General features: G+C 31.3%; 1 protein-coding gene across 1 annotated transcript in view; it reads left to right on the top strand.

Moving 5' to 3' along the window:
- LOC129219309 (chloride channel protein 2-like) overlaps positions 1–19,485 on the top strand; it is a 141,187-nt gene that overhangs the window by 80,754 nt on the left and 40,948 nt on the right. Inside the window, 6 exon segments of the mRNA XM_054853658.1 lie at positions 89–173; positions 5,139–5,240; positions 6,888–6,972; positions 11,920–12,069; positions 13,645–13,714; positions 15,741–15,851. Of these exon segments, the coding sequence (XP_054709633.1) occupies positions 89–173; positions 5,139–5,240; positions 6,888–6,972; positions 11,920–12,069; positions 13,645–13,714; positions 15,741–15,851 (603 nt within the window).

The raw sequence follows: 19,485 nt of genomic DNA, 5'->3' as shown, positions 1-19,485 counted from the left end.
GCAATAATGCCTTCACTGTTGAAAATTTCTAATATATAATAACTATAAACTAATGTATGATTCAAAATATTTCTTTTTTTTTTTTCAGAAACTATTACTGCTCTTTTCAAAACGAATTTCTCTGTTGATTTTCCATTTGATCCACAAGAATTGTTAGCATTTGCTTTGATAGGGTAAGTTATGAATGATGTTTTAAATCATGTAATTTACTACTTGTTAGATTCAATATATTGTATTTTCTCATCTCGATATTACAAGTTACATGATTATTACTGTTAAACAGCATCACATTTTAGTGTGTGCTGTCATACATTTTAGTGTTTGCTGTCATACATTTTAGTGTTCAAACTAAGCCATTGTAAGCTATTAAAAGTTTCTTGTTTACTACTTGTAACAACTTTTAAAAAATTGCATAATCTCACTATTTTAAAAAATGTTTCCCTCCCTTCACTGTGTTGTTCTTGCTTATCCTCACTGTCTGACGGAATCAGACAAGATCCAGGATCCTGTTGATTGTAAGGAAGTCGAAGAATAAAAGGGGATTGCTAAAGAGATCCTCCCTAGAGAGTCCCATGCAATCCAAAATGTGAACTGGAGAAGCCTGATGACTTAGGTTCTTGGTGCAGGTGGTGAAAGTTTTCTTTGCCTTGTTGAAAGTGAGGCACTTGATGTGACCACTAGCAAGTCTTGAGAGAACAGTCCGGGTGCGTCTGTCACCTGGGAGGCCAAAGGACAAACCCGGTTTTGATCCCTTGTACCAATCATAGATGGGGGTTTTCCAATCCTCCAAGATTTTTTTATTTTTCTTGAGAGTATAACCCCATAAAGGTTGGTGTGGATGGAGCTGTTGGAATCCTGCAACCCTCCTTAGCAAGATCATCAGCCATTTCATTCCCATGGATGTTCACATGAAAGGGTATCCATTGCAAATGAACATCATGATTAAGAGAAATGAGCTTTAACTTAAGTAGAATGGATTTGCTGGTCTTGTCCCCAACAAGAAGCCAATTACTAAGATGGTGGAAAGAACTACGGCTTTCAGACAAGATTCATAAATCACTATAATCCTCCTCAGAAAGAATAGCTTCTAGTTCAAGGTGTATTGCAATCAATTCACTTCTGAAGACGGAGCAGTGATCGGGATTACCATGAGAAAGAGTCAAGTTGGAATGAGAAGTCTGCATAAATATGCCACTACCTGCAAGGTGGTCAATTTTACTACTGTCTGTAACAATTTTGAGGGCATTGTTAGGAATTTGGTCTAGGTTTTCCAAGACCAGTTTTTAAAGATGTTCTGGGATGTATTCTTTCTTTTTAGCAAGAGAACTTAAGTGAAAGTGCACCCTGGGAGTCTATCTGCAGGACTCAAGCAGCATTATAGCGAGTTGGGTTCAACTTTACAATTAGGTAGCTGTAGAGAGGCGGCCAGACTGAAAGGGTTGTTTCTCTTTAATCTTTGATGATTACTCCAGCTGTTAAGATACATGGAGGTCTTGTTGTCGGAGCCATATTCTTAAGGTTGGTTTTGGAGCCCAACAATAAACTCGGAAACATACTCAAGAGTAGGTGGAACGAAAGTCATTTATGTTGTTCTAAGGGTTGTTGCATCAGTTCCCCATTCGCTACCCGCAATATATAAAAGTATGTTTAGTTGTTTTCTTTTTTTTTTGAAACAATGTGTTCAACATGTTTGCTACTAATGCCATCTTGATCAAAAATAAATCCCAGATATTTGGGGTGCTTCTTGTAAGTTAGATTCTGTCCCTCCAGCTTTAGTTGTGGTTGGTAATTACATAAACGCTTATTGGTTGTGAACAAGGTGGCAATTGATTTACGAGGATTAAAACTAATTTTGTATTCTTTGTTAAAACTGGACACAGCGGCAGGAGAATTATTAATTCTCGATTCAATGTCTTTAATATTTTTACCTGAGCTCCAGAGTTCAATATCATCTGCAAATAGTCCCACTTTAACCTCTGTGTGTTATATTAGATAGTGGCTCAAATTATTTAACCTAATGACTTGCTTATAACTTGCAAACTTTCGAGCTAATGTGTTATACACCATTGAATAGATCGATGTCTCAGCTTTCCAAGGGCTTGTTCTTAAAGTAAGTTCCATTTTGAAGTTAATTAAAGAGCAAGTACAGAAAATCTACCACCTTCACATTAGCTTTCAACATTGCTCCCGTAATTTTCCAGGCATTAGCCATAGCGTGGTACAGGCTTTTGTGAACCTTCTTGCAGAATGTTGCCACCTGTGTAGTTAACTATGGGGTAACATGTTCTTTGAGCTCATCCTCACTTTTGTACCACCGACTGCCAAGGAAAGACTTCAGATGCCGAACCAAATGAAAGTTGTTGGGAGCGATGTCGGGGCTGTTGAGAGGATGGTTAAAAACGTCCCAACCAAAGCCCTGTAAGTGTCCTCATGATTGACTACATAGGTGGTAATATACCTATTATATTTTGAAAACCTATTTTACAAATAGGTTTTCAAAAACTTGTACCATGCTATGACAAATGCTTGGAAAATTCCAGGAGCACTGTCGAAAAATAGCCTACGGATGATAGATTTTTGTGCAATAAATTTCTTTGATCTATCTGTACTTGTTCTTTTTTTATTTCAAAATAGAACTTACTTTCCAAATGACCCTCGTAATATGTCATTTCATCTTTTGACAGAAAGGAAGAAACACTAATTAAATACTTCAGCTGCTCAGCCATTGTCACAGCTGACAATCTAGTAATGGACTTGAAAACTGGCATTATTAAAAATGTATGAAACACATAGGCGGATTTATGGGGGGGGGGGGGGGGGCGAGGGGGCAATGCCCCCCCCCAGTCTTGGGAGAACTTTATATATGGTAACAACAGACTTTCAAGAATGTGAAAAGAAAAAAAACCATGATTTTTTTCTTTTTTTGAAAAGTTCAGAAGTGAAAATAAAGAGAATAGCGACTGTCCTTTTCTGATGGGGGGGGGGGGGGGGGCACCGTACACTGTTTTACAAAGAGTGAAGCTTTCACCGGGTTGTTGAAATGTGTTGAAAGCGACTACTTTGAATTGAAAACCATTAGAGCAAATATATGAGAGAAAATATAAGTATTCAGCCGCTATACTTAAAATAATCAACGACTGTTTTAACAAATTGGAAACTAAAACAAAGATTTAAAAAAAAAAACTGGATTTACCTATAAACTAAACAAGCTATAGTTGAGGGCACCCGCATTGTTGAAGGCCCCCAACTCCGGAAAATTTCATGATTTGTTCTTTAAAGAAAAGAAGAAAAGTACTTGAAAAAATAAATTCCTTTTAAAGTGCTTGAAAACCTTGAAAATTTGGAAAAGTGTGGATACAAACCATAAATTTAAAAATTCAAAGCAAATAATGGGGGGGGGGGGATAGAGAGATAAATGCCGAAATGTGTCATGTTTAGCTCCTTGCCACATCCTGCATCAAAAATATAAAAATCATGGTTCTCACGTTTCTGTAGCATATTACTTGAGATAAATTTTTGTGACTCACATGTTTCATATATTGCTGTTTATTTAATCCCGAATGCAGTAATTTTGGAAATTATTTTGTATTACTTGAGTTTATCTTACTTCTTCTGCATATTGTTAATCTGTTTAGCCCAGAAGGGAAAAAAAACACTACTTGTATTTTTTTTTCGTTTTTTGCACTACTTGTAATTGAAAATAAAAAGTTGTTGTAAAGAGAAATCAATAGTTTTTTTTTCTTTTAAATTTAAAATGTTGTTGTTGTTCCTGATGGCCCTTGGAACATCCAAGGTAATGAATAACAGAGGCGTTAATCCACTTTTGAGGCTAATATGAGCAGCTTCCGTTTGACTGAGCTCCATTTTAGGTGGAAGTCCGACTTTTGCTCAGACACATATGACAGATAGCACAATTCAGATTTATTACAATACAAGGAAATCAGAAGAACACCCAGGGCAGTAGGGGGGAATCGAACTTGTGCCTCTCTGCATGCAAGCAGTTGCTGAGCAATACCGCTTGGCCACCGAAGCCTCAAGCTTAAAATAGTTGTTTCTTACAAAGTTAGAACAATACTGTAAAACAGTACAATCAAGTACTAAATTTCAGAGATTGGAAAGGCCAATTTAAGTGCCTTAAATAATTTTAACTGTTCTCAAGTCCTTGAAACGGATTAGATGAGTCTTTGAAATTCCTAAGCAAAGTGTGCTTCAACTTTATTTCTTATCAAGTGTATAAATTATGAACTGTCCAAATGGGCCTATTTTCTAAATCTATACACCATTTCTTTTAAAGCATTTTTTTACTATTGATCATTTTGTATTTAATTCATTGTCGTATTTGTTGTTGGGTTGGAGGCGTGATCAAAAGCTGATTGAATTGAACCGACAGCCAAAGTAAGCAAATAAAAATGCATAATCTTCTATTCTTTCTCGCTTTTTCTCTCTGAGAACTGTTGTAATTGATTTGTCAACCCGAAAACATTTTTTACTGTGTATTATCGTAATTTGCAAAAGAGTGTTTTGCTATTTGTCTCCGAGATTTTAGTAGTCCAATTACCCCTTCTAAGGCTTCAAAATGAAGAATTTTTATATCTATTTTACAAAAATTCCTCCAGGGGAGAAACCCCCGGACCCCCTAAAATTGAAGATATTCTATCCCCTACTTAAAAGGGACTCCATTTTCCACCTTAGACCTTATGTATAATGCATGGGGGGGGGGGGGGGGGGGCTTTTAAAAAATGACCTTTTTTGCCACCACCGATGGAGAAGTTGACCAGACTACTAAAGAGACCCAAACCCTGAAATAGCTTAGAGGCAAGCTAAGTCTAAATCCAGCCAGTTGTAATCAATACAACTGATAATGCTAAAAAAAAAAAAATGCTGCCCCCCCCCCCCCAGGAACTCAGTTCTAAATCCGCCTATGATGAAACAATCAATTCTGTCTAGTGTTTTGTGATAGTATATATAGTATGCAAGTGAGCACAGGTTAAAATAATTAAAACAAAATGTAGTGCTGTAATTTGGATTATTTTGCTTCTGTGTGGTATGTGTAGTAGGTTACTTACTGAATGCTATTTTTTTGAATTTTACGATGAAAATCATGCCACATAAAGTTTACTACTTCTATTTGTCTTTAGAGCATTTTGTGGTTTTGCTGGTGCTTTATTTGTGTGGCTTCATCGTCAGATTGTGTATTTTAACAGACGGCACAAGAAAATGAATTCCTTTTTGCAGCGAAAGTGAGTTGATTGACCATTTTAAATAAAAGCTGATAGTCTGGATTTTAGTTTCCAGTTTTCACTTTTTCTCTTTTTGTTTTAATATAAGACTGCTTTATGCATTTATGGAAACAAGATTTAAGTTGAAATAAATAAAAAAAATTACAAATTTAATCTTTATTACGATATTTTTTTAAGCAAAATGTAGTGAATGTTCATAAGTATTCAGACTCAAGAGTAACATCTGTTAAAATGATTATTTTATATTGTGAATTGATGCATTCTATTTTGACTCTTATAAATTGTAGTAAATTTCAAATAGTAAACTGTACATAAAGAATGAACTGGTCAAATTACAATTAGCTCTTTTAGTGTCTTTGTATCATATAAAATCTTGTTTTTTTCCCCTATATTTAATGAAATTGTCCCTATAAAAAAAATCCTTATGTAAATGAATTTATAAATTTTCCTGTGCATTTGGTGTACAAAAAACTGGTCTAATAGGATATACGCACTGTGGTCTTAAGATAACCGAACTTTTTATTGATAGAATAAAGTAAACATTGTAATATGTTTCAGAGCTAATATTTATTCACAGTAGAATCCTGATCCATTTAACTCAAACAAAATTTTCTATGTTCAAGCAATTTATCTATAGATTTTTGAATTAGATTTTGGGAATGTTCTTTTGCACCTGTGCCATGTTGTTTGAATGGTTGGAGCATCATTATAGAAAGCTCCCTCATTGCAGTTTTCAGTTTCAAGAACAGGATCAACAGGATTGGGAACAGATCAATACTTGCATCCTCGATCACCCACCATATTTGTTTGATCTGTCTTCCTGTGACAATTTTCTGGAATAAGTGAAATACCACACTTTCTTTATTCTACCGCCTAAAAGTTCTGTTATTTTAGGATCACACTGTAATTTATTGAAATAAGGAAACTGGAATAAATTTCTATTGTGTATAATACATTTTAGACTCTTGTTTCCATGCTCATGGTGTACAATTTTGTAAATTCCTTATAAGTAAGAATTACTTCTTATTTATTTATTCATTACTTTTTTTTTTAGTAGCCCTAATATTTGAAACTTCAAGCAATTTTTTGTGAAACTTGTGTACTCGCGCAAATTTTTGCAGAGATAACGTTAAAACCTTTACTGTATAAAAAATATGACTGTCTGTGTTTTGCTCACACAAGATCTAAATAATATTACTGCTTGTGTGTCTTATAAGTAATGGGTCCAACTTGTAGTTCCTACTTCATCCGTTGGGCCCATTTCATTGGAACCATTGGTGTCAAATTTTGACAAATCAAGCTTTATTTTTTTAAACAAAAAATTGGGATGTTGACTGAAAGTAACGATCAACAAAATGCAGCATTATGCATAGTTATGAAGAACTGGCATTAAACAAATGAAGCTAGATGTTTGTTACTATTTGATCAGTTAGCTCTAATAGCAACTTATCTGTAAAGAAAAAGAATAATGCGTCTTTTTATCCAGATCCCTGCTAGTAAAAAGTTTAGAAATAGAAACAGAAGCTTATTTCAAGTGTGATTATACTTGTGCTATATGTAGAAGCATTTTGAGAGTAATATTGGAATAAGAAAAAAAAAAAAACCTTACATGTGCTCAAACTTCTAATTTTGCTATTTTTCTTTCAGCCGATTTATGTATCCAGCTATTATCACAATTGTAATATCTAGTCTGACTTTTCCACTGGGTCTTGGGCAATTTATGGCTGCTGAAGTAAGAAAATATTCGAATTATCAGTGAAGTGTCATTTGACTCTATTAATGTAAAAAGTTCACTTTTTTTTCAATAATTATCATTATGTGTGGGTTTTTTTTTTTTTTTTTTTTTTTTTTGTTCATTTAATTGTTAAAAAAATTTCAGGAAGTTATTTCGCAAGGCAAAATTTATCTTACGTTTTAACTTCATGTAGAGTATCTAATGATGTTGCTCTTTGCAAGTTTGTGTTGCATGTTTTAAGATGCTTTTTATGGTATGAGTTTCAATACTTTGCTTCATGTTTTTTTATGGGTTTCTATTTCTTTTTTACAAACTTTTTCAAAAGTACTTAAGATGTATAAGTAGTGTAATAATTGATTACACATAATTTAATAACATTCGGGAAATTCTTTAAATTTATCCAACCCATCTAGGGTGGACTATTGTAGGAAATGTATTAATTTTTCAAATTTCTGACTCACAAATAATTCTAAAACAATTTTTTGAAAATCGCATATGATTGATGTTTAATGAATATATTTACTAAGTTAAGATGTATGTTATATCTAATTTTATCACTCCTTTTACAATTATCTTCTCAAGTTATGAGATAAGTAGAAAACCTTTGATGGATTGTTGTGCATAGTAATTGGTTTGTTACTGCATATTTTTTAAACCTTAGGATGAAAAAAAGCTCTGTCCTACCTTTTTATAAAAATGCATTCTTAGTGCTTTTCCACAAGTCTGGCACATGGTTCTATTTATCCTCTTACATTTACGTGTCAAGTTTTTTAGTTAAGTAGCTATTTACACATTTTTATGTGAAATTGATCTGTTTACATTTATAGCTACAATTTTGAATAAAAAGGTTCTGTCTGCATCTTTCATTATTGTAGATGACCTTACTCCCTGAATAATAATTCAGATAGTTCCATAGGAAAAGAGGAATCAGCTACGTATTTATCTGCTGTGAGTTTGGTTGACAGATTTGCTGTTTGATGTCACAAATAATGACTCAGGTTCTGATTACACTGTGTACTAATTTTGAAAACAGTAGTAATGAGAATTCATGTGTGAAGCGAAGAAAGAAATGAGAGTGGAGAAGGCATTAAGAAGAAGGCAGAAAACAGATGTCTGAACTATATGTTAAACGTAAGACAAGTAGCAGATAAATCGTTTTAGATAAATAACTAACATGTGCAAAAAAAAAAAAAAAAAAAGAAAGGAAAGGAAAATTAACCTACAACAGATGAACAATAGTATTGTAATTTTCTGTTTTGCAGTGGTGTCCCCCTCCCCCAAGAGCAATGCACACCACACCGCCAAATACCTCAAAGACCCTCCAATCGTGAGAGTCCCGAAAGAGAAAAATATCCCTAAAAGCACCCCAGTAAAAATTTCTATGGCTCAATTTGGGCCTTAACCCCTCTCCCCTTGTTAAGCACCCGTGTGTTTTGACTCATAAAATTATTTTTTCAGTTTAAAATATGAATAAAATGTTTTCTCAAATATTGCAAAGTGATGTCACATGATATTTTGGTTAAAATATATTTTATGTTATTCACACAAATCTTGTGCAACATTCATTTTTATTCCTGTACTTTTCTTTATCTGCATGTTGAAAACTATTTTAGAGCATTTTTGTTGATGTACTTAAATCTTATTCCTTTGCATCTGATTTTATTTGTGACTTTAACTGTGATTGGGCAATTGTGAGTATTATAAATTATGCTAATCAAAAATATACTATTATTTTTTACTTATAAAGGCAAAAAAAAAAAATGTTTTCTTGTTTCCCACATTTTCTTCACTACATAATTAAGGTGTATTTCTGTATTCTTTTTCAACTTCATGCTATATTTAAACAACTGGATTTCAGTCATGCTCTAATAGTTAAGTAGAGAGGTAGGTTGCTCTCTTAATTAATAGCAACTTTTTTCTTTCTTTTTTTTTCAAATATAAATTAAGGGATTAAAAATGTTACACATTTCTGCTGACTGAACATGATTCAAGCTATTTGTCAACATTGTTATTATTTTTTAACTTAATTTTCAAAACTCTTTGAAATTTTGCTTTCAAATTCTCCTATTTTAAACCTGCACTTTTGTTTCTCCAGCCTGTGCATGCCTTATTAGTTTTATATAGTACTAAGCAGGGCACACTTTTTTTCTGGAAAGTAAACCATTTATGTTAGCTTTAAAAGCTATGTACAGTTTTTGCAGTGGATTATGATAAGTTGAAAACATGAATTTCTTTAGCCAAATACAACTAAAATTTTATTCTCAGTACATATACAAATAAAAATTTACACAAAGGCAACATAAAATCAAGTAACAACTAATAAGAGTTTCAATTCTTTGGCTAGGTTTTCACTTCATCATGAATGAAAACTATATTAGCATAGAATTGTGAAAATACAATTAGCAGGCTAACATTTTGTTAAAAACACTAAACATTTTTTGTGCATAAAGTTTTTTTTTTTTAAGCAAAATAAAAAAATAGATGTATTGATATTCATAGAATTACTTTAAAAAATATATAAACATTGGATTAATTTTATTTTGGTTGAATATTTTCATAATTTTTTTTTAAAACTATTGTTGCACTTAAAGTCATATTGAGTGTTTAAATTTTATGAAGAAATAATAAGAATGTTTTATGTTTCATAAATATATTTTTATATAAAGGGAAAGAATATTATGACCTTAAACATTTTCATCACCATTTAGTTCAGGTGCAAACCCTTTTCATCCAATATGAGTATGCGATATATTTCTTGATTAATCTTTATTCCTTGATCAACGAAAACAAAAGGTGTTTTCCCACTAGCACAAATCTCTAAAAATTGGGGTTGTTGACACCATTCAAAAATGCAAGAAGGTCTTGGACACAAGGGTGTGTGCTAAACCTTATGAAACATTGGTATACCTAAAGAAATCCTTATGCAAAGAATGGGATAAACATCAGTAAGCGAGTTACGACCCATAGCCGAAAATTTTGCAACGTGTTTAAAGCTCTATATTAAGTAGCCACTTTGAAAATTTGTAAATATATGAGACAAAATAATGTATTCATATTTATTTTAAAGTTTGATCATAATATTTTTATTAACATTAAAATTGTAATGTATCATGTGTGTCCAAGTTATTTCTTGTCACCCTGTATATATGCATGAATTTTATTAGTTCCACAAAATTTGTTTAGCAAATTATTGTTCTAATTGAAATCATCTGCATGTTATGTGTGTAGAATGACATGCATTCAATAACCCTCAAGTTTTTTTCTCTGTCTTTAGTAATGTATATATATTTGTAGTTAAGTTTCCTTCCTTGTATCTTTGCTGCAGACATTTCTTTGTTGTGTTACTCCCCCCTCCCCCCAAAAAAAAGCCTGATTACTATAGATAAATTTTTGCATATCTATTTTCTTCAATTTTTTATTTATTTTTTTTCATTTGTTCTTCAAATGAAATGTTTCTAGGTGTTTAAAGTTCTTGCTCTTTTGCATGTATAAACTAGCTAAGAAAGTCTACAATGTTCTTGAATTTAGTAATAACACAATTGCCTTTCGCACTACAAAAAGTCAAAAAAAGGCTTTACATAAAAGCTTCCAGAAGAGATGTTTCTTAAAGGAATAAGCAAAAAATGTGAATTGATGAGATTTTGAGTCTTCTGTCACTCCATGGAAAAAAATCAGTTGTTGTCTTTCGTCTTACTACTGTCAAGAATGCTTTATTAAAACATTTTTATTGATTAAACATTTTCCAAAGCTCAAGAAAATTGTGCAATACCAATGAGAAAATGAATGCCACACATTTGAGTCATTGGCTCTGCATTAAATGCTGGATCTTTCTGAGAGAGACATTGGGAAGTTAGACACAAATTACTTAGTACTGTAAACTGTTTTTTTTTCATTGTTTACTTGTTTGTTTCAATATTATTGTCTTTTTCCATTTTACTCATCTTTCTACTGTTGTCTTTACCAATCTGCCATTGGAATTAAAATTGTAAAAAAAAGTATAAGTTCAAATTTTTTTCCTCAAGCATTCATCTTATATATATATATATATATATATATATATATATATATATATATATATATATATATATATATATATATATATATATATATATATATATATATATATATATATATATCATGCATTACATATATAACTTTCAAATTTATCACTTCTGCTTTGTTTTTATCTGAACTTGGAAATTCAAAAGTTTTTTTAGCAGTACATCCAGAGTTGCCTAAGAGCCAACCCCCCCTCATTTAAAAGGAATTTAAAATTAATTTATACATTGCTAATCATTTTCTAATTTTTTTTATTGATGCAAGTTATGCATACTACTGATCAGTTTGAATTTGTTTTTATATTTGAAATAAAACAATGTTCTATGCTTTTAATTTTCAAAAATGTATGATATATCTGCTTATTTATGTTTTGAAGGGTTAAAGAGATATACATTTGTGTTTATGTTTTAGTTTGATTTTGAAATGTTTGTACTGTAATGTAATGAAGTGCAACGAAGTTTATGTGTTTAGCAGATTATCATACTTCTAATCTAGCTCAGAGTATTGATTTGACACAAAATTAAGGTTTTGTTGTTTCTTCTTATAGGTGAGCATCTGAAAAAAGTTAATTTCCTGTAAAATTTTGTCAGTGAACTTTGCTCTGAGCTGTGATTGAAGAATAGGTATCTGCTGAGCACATAGATGCATGTTTATTGTCTCTGGAATGTTAGTACAAATATAATAAGGTGAGTTATGCATGTATTTAGAACTTTTGTATTTACAGAAGCAAAGCTTGGATAATTTAGCACTTAAAATAATATCTTCTTTTTATATATCTAGTCATTATTGTTATTTTTCTATAATTGAATACGTAGTTGTTTAATCTATTGTCAATGAAGTCTATTTATAAGCTATTACATATTTTTCATGCTTATTTCTTTGTAGCTTACGAATCATGAAGTCATGAATGAATTATTTAGTAACATCACCTGGTCTGGAACACATCTTGAAGTAGATGATGAAATAATTGTCAGTCATTGGACCACAAATTATACAAATATTTATATAAATCTTGCTGTTTTTATTGTCATGAATGTAAGTATCTGATTGTGCCGAAACATCTATAGGGTAATAACTAGTAAGCTATATTAAACGAGCTGATGGTGTGCATCACATGACTCCCTTTTACTCCAATTTAATGTAATTTTCTCATTATTGCCAGTTTTAATATGATTCAATAGTTTACTCTCTATATATCACCAACAGTGGCCAAATTAAAACCAAAGTTTTAAAAAAAAATTAAAAAATCGCCAAATTTTTCGCCAAGTTGGTGACAAAACTTGGCGACCAAAAGACTGGCGATATATCGCCAAGTGTCTGCCAAATTATAACACCATTTGAGTTTACATTGAAATTAGCAATGATTTCCCCTCAAAAAAGGGGCAAAAGACCCTTTTTGGAGCATCCAAATGCAACCAAAAAAGAAGGTGCACAACTAAACCCCGCTAGGAGTCTACGTACCAAATTTCAACATTCTAGGACATTCCGTTCTTGAGTTATGCGAAATACATACACACATACATACAGACGTCACAAGAAAACTCGTTGTAATTAGCTCCGGGATCATCAAAATGGATATTTTGAGTGTCTGTACGTTCCTAGGCACATATCCACGTGTGGTCAGGTTGAAAAAAAAAAAAAAAAAACTCAACATTCATTTGGAGGTGAGCTAAATGGAAATTAAGGCCGATTTTTGGGTGAAAATTTTCTTGTGAATACAATACTTCCTTTTTTTGTAAAAGGAAGTAATAAAAACCAAAGTTTTCAAAAAATAAATAGATAATTTTAATACATGTATAAATGAGAATTTTTATATTTTTGCAATCTTTTATTTATTTATTTATTTTTTTTGTCATTGTTTATATCCATTTAGATTCTATATTTTTTGGCAAGTTTGAATTTTGATATGCTCAGCTCTCCACCCCTCACCCCCCCCCCCCCAAAAAAAAAAAATCTGCTCTATCTTGTTCATAATTTTAGTTGAGTAATCAATGTAGAAGCACACTACTTGGAAACAGAAACATTGCTATCTTCAGAAGGCTTCGTTAAAGCAACCTTTTGTAAACAGAATCAATAATGTTGGAATAGTCTTGATCCGAAGCTAAAGCTTTTTGATCCAACGAAGAAAGAAATCGTTTCCTTTTCAAAAGTAAATTGAGAACAAACAATCATGTTATTTTAAATTTTTCCACTTGAAGGGGGAGGGGACTAAGCGTGAACAAAAACACTGGTTCTTGTGACTTAACTCAATGCAAATTTTATCAGACAACAACAAAAACCACAGCCACTTGTATGCAAAAACATGAATTTTTCAAAGGTGGGTGGGGGGGGGGGGGCAATTGACCCACCTGACATCAAAAATATGGCCCTGAGTACATTGATCAAAGAATTTCATTTTTCTTTATCCAATTTAAGAAAGAAATTTGTTTCTGATTTTTGTTGGAAATATTTCTTACACTTTTACTTGCATTTTGCTGAAATAAATGAAATTCATCTCGTGAACTAATAATTTGAGCACTGTAACTGTAGTGATTAAATTCTTTTTTCTCAAAAACTGTCTATTATTGTTTTTATTATCTATTTATTTATTACTATGTACTTTTTTTTTAGTTTGTTACCACAACTGTTTGTGCTACTCTTCCCGTTCCAGCTGGAGTTTTCATTCCCATATTTAGAATAGGTACTGTGAGAGAAAATGATAATTTATCTTACATTGAAATACAGTAAACTTCCGATTATCGGGGGTCCGCCCCGGGTATCACCCGTCTGAGAGGAGACACTCAAAGTGAAATCACAAGTTTTTGAAATATAGTAAGCTAAAATGCACTTTTAAGACTACAAATTTGAAAAATTTCACCAGGTAGGGGGAATCCCGAATCCCCTCTTCCCCACTCCACAAAATGGAGTGAATATTATACTCAGGATTAGGTTCATATTGTCAGTGCTGAAACCTAGTAGTGACTTTCGCTTAAACGAAAAAAACTGAAACCCATTATCTTGCCCTGTGTTTAAGATACGTTTTCATACCTGCCAACTCTTCCAGATTTCCAGGAAGTTTTACGGATTTTCATGTTTTTTTCCATTTTTCCGGTTGCGAGCAAAAATTTCCGGATTTTTCATGTTTTGTTGGAAAAAAATTGTATCTCGCCAATTTTGGCGCTAACGGTACTTTTGCAAAATGCAGTACCATGTTTGATGCCAAGTAACCAAGGAGAGGTTGCGTAGGAGAATCACACAAGAAGACGTTAGGCAAGATTATGACGTCACTCGGGTATTGCGCATGACTTCATTGGAAGCCAATCAAAGGGAGCATCGGGGCGGGAAACTAGGGGAACAGTTTCCGCGCTTTTGCTTGTTCGCTCAGTTCATGTTGTGTTCTTTTTTAAAGATGAGTGAACATTTAAATACGGCTATGCAAGTTGTTTTTACTAAACGAAAGTAAGTTCATTTTGTATGAAATTCATAACTAATTTTATCTTGTTAAATGTAAAAAGGGTAGGCTATTGTTTAAAAAGAGTCCCGTTTGATTTTATTATACATTAAAAATCTTCTGGATAAAAAAAACCTTCTGGATTTTTTTTCGCAGAGGTTAGCAGGTATTCATTTTTGAAATAAATAAGGGGCCACCCATTCCATATACCCCCTTACTGTTTTGAGCTCAAGTCGCCCTTGTGCATATGCATCAAGGGCAAGTTATATAAAAAGTTTTCATAGTTTTTATGTGTCTTTTGTGCATTAACCCACTTAAAATTTCATTACTCACCAATGTAGGTGTTTATGAATTTCATGTTTTCATGTTTACGTAAAACATTAAAACCTTTTTTATTTATTTATTCATTTATTTTATTCAATTATTTATTTTTGTGTTTGAAGGGGGGGGGGGGCACCATAAATTACCGCTCCTGGAGTCCCCATACTAATTACATCACTGTATGTAAGGCACTACAATCTGGGACGATGTTAAACTTTGACATTCTGCTTGTTTCAGCTTTGTTGTACCCAACTCTTTTGTGACAAACAAAAAGTTAATGCATGAAAATTACTTTTCACTGAAAAAAAAGAGAGTATTACAGTATGTTACCCAAAATCTGGAATGCTTGGAACCGTGACCTTTCTGGATTTTGATTTTTTAAAATTTGTGAAATTATAATGATTTTTTTTTTTTTTTGGACTTTTTAAGATAATTGACAACAATTGTACTGCAGAATGAAGTATATGTATTTTTTAAAATTACTTTCAATTATGGTGAAAGCAGAACAATCTGAATCTGGAATATTTTTTACAAGTTTTTATTCTCTCTTAGCTTGTAGCAGAGCAAATGCTACCGCTACAAAAGATGTGAGCATGTAACACTTTGTCAAGTCTGAAACAACTTTATTATTGTTTAAAAATTTGAAACATGTATGCGTAAAAGAAATAAAAAACATAATAATGAAATGACTACATTTAATTTTTCTCTCAATGTGTTTTCTTCTTTTTATTTTATTGTGTTTATTCTTTTTAAAAAAATTACGTAGTCAATGATAATTTGAAGCATGAGTAAAAACTTTAGTTCAGTTACAAAGTTTAGTTCATTTATTTAAGAAATTAAAAAAAAATCTGTTTCCTTACTTTTTATACTTGATCATCATTACTGTGTTTCCTTACTTTATCTTCCTGTAAGTTAAATACTTAAATGAATTTAAGTCATTGTATTGTTTTTAAAGGTGCAGCATTCGGACGTTTAGTTGGAGAGTGCATGGCTGCATGGTTTCCAGAGGGAATACGAATGGGTGATAATATATTCAAAATTTTACCTGGAGGCTATGCGGTTGTAGGTAAAATATTATTTGTTCTAATTAATACTTTGTGCACTTTTATTTTCTAATTTTTTATTTTACTATTTTGATTTGCATGCTCATATTATTTGAAGTTTTTATTGTGAAACCTGAATTTACAGAAAATATTCCTCTTATGATTTGAATTCATTAAAACCTGTAGTGAATCTCTTTTGAGGGTTTAAATTTTATGCTTCAAAGAGAAACATAAATTGTATTTAAAAAAAAATCTGGTGAAAAATTTATATTATTAATTGTAGTTAGTAGCTATTTAAAGTAGGAAATCCTGTGATATCAGTTATTGTTTATAGTTCTCTTCATTTAGTTAATATTAATTTTCAATCCTGAACTGCGCCAAAATATTATCAAATCTATTAGGAAATGTTGTCACAATTCATTTTATGAAAAATTGTGACTTTTTATTATGAATCTTCTCAAATACTAATTAAACTTGTCATGAAATATTAATTTTTCTTGGGTGTTATGCAATGGAAACCTGATTTTACAGTTTATGTTGGATTGGTGATAAAAGACATACCAAGCTGGAAAACATTACGTTGAGAAAGGGACTAAAATTCTATCCTGTCTAAAAATTGATCTTTAGACATGAACTAGGGGAAGAAATGTAATCTTATTAATTTTTTGTTTTTAGATTTAATTTCATGTATAGCACATTTTGTATTGACAATTTTTCGCAAAAATATGCTTCTTACTTTTGGTTGCCAATTTGCTTCTTATTTAGCATTTGTAAATAAAAGTTGGTAACAGTATAGTTTTGAATAGCTTTATTAGCTGTGGAGACATCTTCCATTATTTCTTCATCATCTTTATTACTATCATCGGAAGTGGGCATTAAATTCAGTTTCCAAGTAATTCATGATGGGATGAGACACTACATGCATTATCGACTTCTGAAAGAGTTTCCCTCCGAGTGTCCAAAGGACAATAATATAGATCAGAAACAATTCCAACCCGGCATCTAACAGCTATTAAAGCAAATAAAATATTTTTTAAATCTTCAGAAAAAGAAAAAACATCCTGTAGGTAAAAAATGATTCTTATGTGTTTGTAGAAAAACGTATTAAGTAAATTTGCGTAAAATGCAAAGTACTTTAAAATTTTCAGTATCCTGATTTTCAGGGACCAGCAGAAAATGACGTGAGAAGCTAGATAATCTATGAAACAAACGTTAAATTGGGGTTCCACCGTATATTCATTAACTAACTTAACATTTTTTGTAATTGTTTGTTTATTATTTTCTGCTTATTATAATTATTGATAGAATTGAGTTTGTAATTACAAATATTGAAAAAGAAAACTGAAATCTTGTTTTATATTTTGTGTGTTTTTCTATAAATTTATTTTCTTTAAAAAAATGTTCTCTAAAACCAATTCATAGCAAAATTTATCCCTAAAGTTGTAAAATATAATATTTTAAATAAAACAAAAGATGTTTTGTAACAAAATTTTTGTGAAGTAAAACAGAAGAAAAACATATTAACTCATTAATTTTGCTTCAAAAGATTCAAATTTTGAAGTTTTCTGTTGATAGTGAAAAAAAGAAACAAAAAGGATTTATTTATTTACTTTTTAATGATTTTTAGTTAATATATACAAGAGATAAAATTAGTGAAAATCCTTAAGTTAGAAAAAAAAATGATTAATAATTATAAGGTCTCCTTTATAGTTTAAATATCTTTTTTTTTCCCTCACTTTTCTTTACTTTATACAAATACAACTGTGACAACCAGAAACAGGCTCTGTGCCTAGCTAGGCTGATCCTAGTCAGTTTATTAGTACCCAATGAAGATCAATGGCCATCTTAAAGGTATCCACTCCCTAGCTCATTACTGCCTCTTCTGGTAAGCTGTTCCAAGTGGCCACAACCCTACTAAAGTATTCAGGGAAATCCTGTTACAACAAATACCAATACAACGAAATATCTGTTACAACGAACAAAACGTTCAGTCGTGTTTTAAGACCCATTAATATAATGTATAAAAAATTTCGTTTTAAAAAAGCAATTTTTTTCAAAAATTCGTTATAACAAAATGCTTTTCTTAACTTCAGTTAGATTATTTTGTTAAATGCTATTTTCGGATACTAAAAGTGATTTTCACGAATCGTAACGTAAAAACTCCGTTTGTGTTTTCGGAACAGAACCATTCAAGATGGAAATCCATTTATGCTGTAATGTAAGTTGATGTATGACTACAAAAACCATTGTCTAGCCTAGTGCAGTCAATTTCTGTGCACTAAACGTAAAACACTTTATAAATTTGAAAGGGGGTCAACAAGTTTTCAAATTTTCTTGCAGTGTAAATGCCAATCACAAGTTAGAATCTATTACAGTAGAACCTTGATTATCCGAGCAAATTGGGACCAGTTTTGCCTTGGATGTCAGAAATCTCAGTTAATAGAAACTCTGTATTAAAAAACTCTCAGGATCTCAAATTTTTAAAAAGTATTTATTAAAATGCAATAAAATATTTTTAAAAGATAAAAATGACCATGTAAAAAGCAATGTTTTACAGTTAAAAAACTAAAATGGAAAATAACTTGTAGTAAGTTTTAAAAAATGTATTTTTTTTTTTTTTAAATGCCTAGTTAAATATTAAAAGATGCTTTTTAAGAAACAAACTTCTAGAAAATATTCTTATTTTTTAATTGAAAACTCTTCATTGAACATTAAATTTAAAGTTTTTTTTTAAAAAATCGACTTCATTATTGACTTGGTTAACAGAGATCTTGATTAATCGAGATTTTACTGTATAATGTCCTCTGGAACCAAATCTCTATAACAAAATAACACATTTTGTGAAGATGACTACTGAATAAAAGTTCAGTGTGCAATATTTTTCTCTATGTTTTTTCAGAATAAATAATGTGTTTACATCCCAAATTCAAAATAATAGAATACTTTTAACTTTTCGGGAAAAAGTTTAACTAAATATAAGCTCAAATTAGGTACAGTAAACTCCCGATTATCGGCGGTCGGTTTATCCGCGGGTCCTTTCACTATTTTTTTCAACGGTCATTAAATGTTTTTTTTAACTTATGATTGTGTTATTGTTCGTTTTTAGCTTTTACATATGTATATTTTTTTACATTCAATGTTAGTAGATGGAATGTAGCAATGTTTTTAGCAAAAATTTAAATGTAAGTGTGAGTGTCATTCATATTTTTTAGCTTTTGTATACAATAACATCGTTTTTTAACTATTATTCGGATTATCCGCGGTTTTCGCTTATCCGCGGTTACCATGCCACCCTATTCTGCGGATAATCGAGAGTTTACTGTATTTAAAAGAATTTGCCACCTTCCTTAGCCCTTAAAGTATACATTTCATTTCAAATATAGTTAACTAAAATCAATCTTTGACAGAATAATCCAAAAGTTTATAGTAATAAGAGTTTACATTGAGTCAAAAAATTAGAATATTAAAATTAAAGAGGGAAAAACATTTTCAAAATATAAAATATCAATATTTGAATGCGTCACATTTTGCTGGATTCAATTCTCTAATCCTTTCACACACACAGATTCTACCACCTATTTACATTCATCGCTTCTGATACTGTTTCCATAATTTCTCCAATGCGGCAACTAGTTCAATTTTGTTGGAGGGCACCCG

The sequence above is a fragment of the Uloborus diversus genome, chromosome 3 (genome assembly GCF_026930045.1).
Source record: "Uloborus diversus isolate 005 chromosome 3, Udiv.v.3.1, whole genome shotgun sequence".
NCBI classification, from domain to species: Eukaryota; Metazoa; Arthropoda; class Arachnida; order Araneae; family Uloboridae; genus Uloborus; species Uloborus diversus.
Note: the sequence above shows the minus strand (reverse complement) of the source record. Positions and strands in the feature narration are given on the sequence as shown.